We start from the raw sequence: 8,074 nt of genomic DNA on the forward strand, positions 1-8,074 counted from the left end.
CAATTTTATTAGTGTCATCGTACAAAGTATAAGCTCGTTCGTGTAGCGATTATCTATGGGTAACGACAATAGTACAATACGAAAATAAATTTGACGGTTATTCTAAGTTTGGTTTTTTATGTTACATTTCTGTCTTAGCGAAAGTTTTACTGTACCTATTAATATAGTTGTTACTTGTTAATTGACCAATCTTATTTATACCTATTTAAAAAAAAATACCTGATCGACGTCGCGGCGTTTTCAGTTTATACACACATACGTACGTTATGCATCTTAATTCTAGATAATAATATTAAAACAATATCATTACAATTTTCAATCCTAAATTCCTAACATAAACACGGTTTAATTCTCCATAGCTGCATGAGTTGCGCATGTTACGAATGTGCCAACGCTTATCAGACACTTTAATGTCTAATATATAATTATACTTATATCCATAATAATAATATATTATATTCAATTGTATTAATAATATGATAATTATATATCCTATACGAATTCCTTCGAAACCTAAACGCCAATATACTGTTTATTATAAATCATGAATAATATTATGCTATTTAGCTATTAACCAGTTGTTGTAGTATGATGTACCTAATTAAACAATAATAAAAAAAATTACAACAAATAAAGGGACACACTAGGCCAGGGGTGGCAAATTGTTTTAACTCTAAAAATATGACCTTTTTTGCGGGATATGAAAAATGAAAAATTGTATATAGTAAAAACCAGGGATGGGGAACAACTTGTGGCTCGCGATAAAATTATCGTCATTTTATTGTATAATTAATGTATTAGTATAAAAAACGCAAACGAATCTATATCTAATAAAAATAATATGTAAATATGGCTCGGCGCGGTGCTGTGGTAACATGACTGCGAGAGTGAGAGTACCCAAGTATAATGTCCGCCGTCAATATAATATTATTAATATTATAATAAAAATATTTAAACTTTTCGAGTGCCGTGGATTTGCCACCCTTGCCTACAGAGGCGATTCGAACGAGTACGTCCGCGTTTTTAAAACATCGCGATTAATCACTCAAAATTAAACGTGCAGTTTTTTTTTTTTTTATTATTAGAAGTAAAGATTCAACATCACAGGTCATTAGCCTATAAATTATAACAATATTAGAAATAGTATATATAGGAAAACAAAGGTAAACTTACAAAAAGTATTTGAACTTGAAGACTATATGGAAAAAGATTTGTACATTATTAAAATTAGCTTATAAGATTAATTTTGGTTAGAAACGAAATAATTTTGGAGATGTTGTTTTCGTTGAGTGCTTCATCCAAATTAAGTGGTATTGCTAAGTTGTTCCTTATGTCCCGATATACTTGATGCGATCGATGATAATGTGTTGGACTGAATAAGGTTGGTGTGGCATTCGCCGCAAATGGCTGGTGGAACGTGCAGTTCTATATCGGTTGTATTCACACATATGAATGAAACGCGTTACGATTTTCAGCTATAATTAAACAATATTTTCTCAATGTAATTCCAATACACTTCCGGTTTTGCAATGGGTATACATACGAACAATTAAAAATCGCAACTTTTTTAAACCGCGGAAGCGCGCGAACGAATCGCATAATGATAATAATATAGTGTGTAAAATTATAAATAAAACTTACAATAAACCTAATATGAAACTTTCGTTGTAGGTAATACTAGGTATACTAATATTATTATTATCATACGTTATACGGGCGGTGTTTAATACCACGAACGGCCATTCAGTGTAGGGCGGGGAGGTACCGAGGGGGTGTCTCGCATTAGTAAAATAAGACGTAATGAAATAGGTATCTCGTTTGGACCGATAAGGTACGATGGGTAATGATAAAATATTATTATCATTCGATACGAAATACCGGTTTGGTATGGTCGGATCACACAACAGAATAATATAATATTGTGAACTGTCCCGATACCTCGTGTTAATTACATAATTTCACCTTTTTTGCGTGAAACTTATTTTGACTATGAACAAATTTGAAAATTTTACAACGGTACACGTCGTCTCTGAAATAATTGTTTATCGTATCATAATATAATATTATTATAATATCGTCATGAAACGCTTCGATAATGCCTGAATAACATATTATTTGCACGGTTCGAGGTGAAAACAAAATCGTCGTGTACGCAACGCGTACCTATTACTGTCATTATTATTACAGAAACTTCTCTTATCTATAATACGCGTTACCTTGAAATTGGATTTTACAGTATTGCTTTTCGATAAGCTTTCAGTGTTCACTCAACTGTTCAACAGTCGTCAAATCAAAACTCCGTTGGCGGGACAAGGCCGCGGTTTAGACAAAAATTATCGCAGTAAGTCTTACTATTATTATTATTATAAGTAAATATTGTTTAATACGTTATTTTTATTTCGTCTGCGTTAATAATATTATTGATGATCGTTACTCGTTAGTGATTATTGCTCATTAGTTATTACCAAAGACGGTCCTTAATGTCATTTCACTTCGTTGACGCGAAATCGGTGTTTTACTCGGTAAATTCATTAAACGCGACACGTGTAATACACTTCGGCGCGTGTCACGCACTTTTCGATAATAATAAAATTCCAATCGTCGGCGATGGCAATTTAAATATTAAACAATAATAATAATAATATGTACAAATCAAATAATTAAAATCCAATACGACTGCTGTAAAAACAACAATAGGTAGTACGAAGAAATTCGGTGTTCGGACCGCAAATACAGTTCAGTGATTCGTTAGTTGCCTCAATCGAGTTTTGTCAAAAAAAAAATTATTTTAGAATCGCTCATCGAAAAGTTATAGTTCGAAACAGATTAGTGGGATATTATGTGTATTTAAATAACGTTTTTAATGCAATTCAACGAAAACGGCCGATGTTAATAGATAATAATATTTCGACGGTAATTATCGTCCATGCGATCGGTACCGACCGACTGCCAGACGTTTAAATTAAAATTCTTTTCCGAGGTTGAAAATCCCGTCATAATGAATTCTAATAAACTTCAATGAACTGTTTTTTGGAACAATTGAATGACCCCTCTGATAAAAACGTTTTGAAAGGCCAAACGTCGACAGTGTCCGAATTTGTCACACTCTTTTTAAGTAATTCTATACGTTTCAATTAGACAGATTTTTATTATTTTTTCCCGTCTGCACAAACGCGCGTTTCTATTATTGAATTTAATTTTAAACAAGACCGGACGTAGGTCGAATTGTTAATTAAGACGACCGTTAAGTTTACGACAAGATCGTAATTCTTCACCACAACATACTTAAACCATACTTATACATTATTACGAATACAGATTCATTTTAAAACAATTTGTTTTCACGTATTTATTTTATTTCGACCGGCAATATTGAATAATATTGGTAAATAGACGGTGATGCACATTTAAAAATATTAATCGTCAATTGCTTTCGCGGGCTTTTAAATTTTGGCTACTGAATTTCAAACGTCCATTTCATTAAAATATCTTTTATATTGACAGAAATTCATTATAGTTTTGGCTGATATTGAAAAATACTTGTTGTATATTTTTATTCAATATTTAGAATATTTAGTCAAGTCTCCACGCATGCGCTTTGATTAATAAATTGTCCGGGATTGATAACGTCTTGATAATCTCACGGAATATCCGGCACCTGTCCTGAGACAGCATTGCCTGACTTCATTATATTGTTCTGCGATTACAACGTTCTAATGTTCTATACCTATTACCTACCGATTTATACCGCATTAAACCATATTATTATCATTACCATAATAATAGTGATAAAAGATTATGAGGTATCATCGTCCGTGTGGTTGTCTGTTTTAATAACACTTCTTCATATAATTTTTATATGACAGTAGTAACTTATGAATTAAACTAAATTACATAATATCTAGTTATTTAAATTAAGTTGATATTTTTAAGTCATCGTAGTTAGTGCGTTTAAATTTTTATCAACTGCTTGTTATCGCCTGGAAAGTGGAAATGTTTTAAACTATCATCAAACGATGTTCTTTGATAATTTGGTACACTAATCTAATTACACTCACTCTAAAGGTACCTACTTCATATTATATTTAAATTAAAACTGTTATAGGATATGATCTATTTTCTTCTATCAGTTTAAGACATAAGTTTATTGAAATGTATGATAACTAATTAGAATAAAGTAAAATGTTTAATTAGGTACCTACTCTAAGTCATTTTCCCTAAGACTGCAAATGTGACATAATTGTTTTTTTTTTAATTTTATTTTCCTTATTGGTATTGTTAAGTTTGATGATACATTTTTAGGTATAAATGCAGTTTAGTTCCCACGCGATTTTTTTTCCTCAAAATGTGTGTTTAAAAGCACTGAACACAATAGTCTTCCAAAATTCTCGCAAATCATTATTTTGGAAGTTATATATCTTACTAAAGGTTACGATTTTACGCATTTACGCGCATGCATGCATCCATCTTAAAAATATACAATTAAAAAAAATAAATAAAAAAGTAGTTTTTTGATGTTTTTATCGTAGATATCACGTATTTTTGAAAAAGTTAATGTTTTATAGTTGTTTTGGTATAACTTCCAAAATAATAATTTCAGTTATCACTATTTCCACAAATTCAAAAATCAAATATAAAAATAGAAATAGGACATATAGGGAAGAATGACCACTTGTCGGTCGAATACCATAAGTAGGCGTTCGCGCTCGTATATAATATTATAACGACAGTGATTTTCGTGTTTTACGCAGGGGACGTTTACATGTTGGAGTGCCTGCTAGCGTACGCCGAGTCCGGCGTACTGGACGATCTGCACGCTGATGGCTGGCCGAGATCGCCGCTTGCGGTGGCCGCTTCGTTAGGCCGCCGGCCGATGATGGACGAGATGTTGCAGGATCAGTACAACGACGACGACGACTTGAATTGGACGGTAATCCATTCGGCCTGTGAATCTGGTAAGTGGTTTGTCGATATTTTACACTACCCCATCTTGGGCCTGTATTTCTTAAGGAAAGACAGTCGCTGGGGGGGGGGATTTGCATTGAGAGGAGAAAGTGCTGCAAAACTTTTTTTTTTATTCAGTACCTAGATGGTTCTTAACAATCGAGTTGGTGGCAATTCATCTATATTATATAGCTGCATTCAATCGTATTTGTTATACCGACATTCAACCTGTACGCTACTCGATCGCGTATATTTTCACATTTTTTTATTTGAGAAAACTCAACACGTTTGATTATAAAAATATTTGTTAATTAACTTAACCTTGTTGGCGCTTAAATAATAATACTTTTACTATACTTTATTAGTTATTCGCCCATATAGTCATTATACAGTATCTATATAATATCCTAACCAACAAAATAGTTATTGTGTCGCAAAAAAATTGCATCTATAATTGTTGGCACATTCATATAATAATTAGAGCAAGGACTTTCGTGCATTCTCAAATTTTTTCTGGTTAACTTTTTTATATGCAGAGTAAGTACACAATATATTTCACAATGTTTGTGACCAAAAGCTCGAAGTTTTTAGTGCGTATTTTGACATTTTTGGAATTAAAGGACATATTTTTTAATTATAAAAGAGCATGTTTTGAGTAAGTAGATAGTGCGAATTATGAAGGTTTTTTTAAAAACCATGTACTTCGGTGAATATTTTTCATGATCAAGGACACAAATTATTATTATATTTAACTGTTTCTGTATAATTTCTCATAAAGACGATAGAGACTCGTTTTATCTTAATTGCGAATCTGTAGATCATACTACAATAATAAGTGATATCAAACTTAGTGAAAAACTCATAGAGATATAATATACGATTATTGAAATTAAATATTTTAAGAAAAAATATAATTATTAGATCTATAATTAATGTTAGTGTATTAATTTTTTTTGAGGGCATATAATATTTTTGATTTGTCGACGCACAAGTACATAATATTTTTAAATGCGTTTATTTTTTAGTGCTCGCAAGTCCTCGCTCTAATAATAATATTATAGAAAAATGTATAAATTATAATATAATATAATATCACGTCAACGATTTTCGCGTTTTTCGCAGGGGACGTTTACACGTTAGAGCGGCTGCTGGCGTACGCCGAGCCCGGCGTGCTGGACGCGTTGCACGCCGGCGGTCGGCCGAGACCGCCGCTCGTGGTGGCCGCCTGCCCGTGGTGGACGCGCTGCTGGCCCGCGGCGTGGACGTGAACACGCGCCGCGTGGACGGCGAGACGGCGCTGCACGCGGCCGCCCGGGGCAACTGGCCGGCGCTGGTGGACCGGCTGTTGGACGCGGGCGCGTGCGTGGACGCCCGGGTCGCCGCTCCACGTGGCCGTCCGGCACCGCCGGTACCGTCTGATGGCCACCGTACTGTCGTCGGACCGGTGTCGCACCGACGTCCGGCACGACGGCGCCACGCCGCTCGATTACGCCGTGGCCGCGGGCGACGCGCGCGCCGTCGAGATGATCGCGCGGTGCGATGACCAGCGACGCCGGAAGTCCGGACACGCGTCGCTGACGGCCGTTCCGGCGAAACGGAAGTCGCCGCAGAAAAACGCGTCGCGGCGCAGGCGGACGTCCGTCTGACGAGACCCGTCGCCGCGTGAGAGATGATAATACGAGACCCGCACCGCGTTCGTGTTGTTATTATATTACTATTATTATTATTATATTGACGTCGACGAGATATCGACGACACGTTGTGACGTTCTGTTTATTGTTTTTATTTTTTATATTCGTTTTTCTCGCCTACCTGCTCACTTTATTCGCATTGTTTTTATATGTTTTTCACTATCTTAATGTCCATAAGATAAACCAATGTTTTTTCCGGTTTTTTCGACCGGTTTTTTTTTTTATTTGTTACAATTATTTTACCCACATATAATATTATACATAATTGTATACACATAATATATACAGCAAATAAACGACATACATAACACTCACTTGTATTAAGTACATTCGACGTCATATTATGATTAAAAACCGATTTTTTTTTTTATTAAACGTGTTTAAGTAGTGTAATGTATTTTGTATAACGATAATAATATAATAATTACAATATAGAATGTTAAGTATAATAGTATAATGATATTAAAACAAATTACGTGACTTACTTGTTTGTGATTTATTTGTAGTATATAGAATAGCGTTTTAAGTTTTAACTATAATACGATGAAATATTTATTATATTTTTATTTTGTTGTTGCGTCTTGACTGTTTGCGTATAATATATTATATAATATACATACTTAAATACCTATATATACGAAAAGGGATACAAATTATTTTAAAATTTATAATATTTTATAAATATGGTTATTTATAAACTGCCCTATAGGTTTTCTTCACTCAAATCGCTTTACGTATCTACCTGCCCACATTTTTTCAGGTAAAAACGGTAAAGGATAAGAAAATTCAAAAGAAAATTTTATATGGTCAATATTAAAGTACGCACCTAATCTGCGTAAAGCCTTCAGTAAATATGTCTATAGAGTTAAAATATAGATTAAAATTAAAAAATGTTATTAATTATGTATTTATGTTTATATTATCATTCTTTAAAATATAAAAAGCATATACGCGGCAAAGGACGAAGTACACGCATCACACTAAGGCCTTGCATGTCGAAAATGACGTCCCTGCTCTTTACCGAAACAGAGTATCAGAGTTATTACTTTTGCAGGTACCATTACCTAACACGACCATAATCCGCGGGCGAGTTCCACCCACTCGATCATCGAGCAACGCTGGCTGAGGATATCGCAATCGACTTGGGTACGTGAAAATACTGTGAATTATAATATAATATATGCTATCATTAACGTTCTGCATTCGACCAATATATATATATACATTACTTTACGATATACGAGTGGGTATATAGGTACTACGTATATAATGTGTAGACCGGGTAACACGCGATCTACCCCCCCGCGCACGGGTCTTACAATATAATATATATTATAATATACTCATTACGCAATATGTTTCCGGTTGACGTTTTCTGAATATTCGCAAACATTTAACGAATAATGTCGTATTATAATATAATAACATATTATATATGT

At 34.0% G+C, this 8,074-nt stretch overlaps 1 protein-coding gene across 2 annotated transcripts; it reads left to right on the plus strand.

Moving 5' to 3' along the window:
- Positions 1-1,939: 1,939 nt before the first annotated feature.
- LOC126551212 (uncharacterized) lies at positions 1,940-7,798 on the plus strand. Of its 2 annotated transcripts, none has more exons than XM_050204045.1 (3): positions 1,940-2,341; positions 4,752-4,955; positions 6,067-6,945. In XM_050204045.1, the coding sequence occupies exons 2-3, from the start codon at positions 4,763-4,765 to the stop codon at positions 6,210-6,212; spliced, it is 339 nt and encodes a 112-aa protein (XP_050060002.1). In that variant the 5' UTR covers positions 1,940-2,341; positions 4,752-4,762; the 3' UTR covers positions 6,213-6,945. The 2 variants fall into 2 exon arrangements, 1 of the variants encoding a protein (XP_050060002.1); XR_007605076.1 differs by lacking the exon at positions 6,067-6,945 and adding an exon at positions 7,690-7,798 and having other exon boundaries at positions 1,948-2,341.
- Positions 7,799-8,074: the final 276 nt, after the last annotated feature.

The sequence above is a fragment of the Aphis gossypii genome, chromosome 3, assembly GCF_020184175.1.
Source record: "Aphis gossypii isolate Hap1 chromosome 3, ASM2018417v2, whole genome shotgun sequence".
In the NCBI taxonomy this organism is placed as follows: domain Eukaryota; kingdom Metazoa; phylum Arthropoda; class Insecta; order Hemiptera; family Aphididae; genus Aphis; species Aphis gossypii.

Excerpts from the sequence above, each read along its gene's own strand:
- LOC126551212 (XM_050204045.1), top strand. The coding sequence starts at position 4,763 with ATGTTGGAGTGCCTGCTAGCGTACGCCGAGTCCGGCGTACTGGACGAT. Across the intron at positions 4,956-6,066 it reads CCATTCGGCCTGTGAATCTG|GGGACGTTTACACGTTAGAG; the intron begins GTAAGTGGTTTG and ends CGTTTTTCGCAG.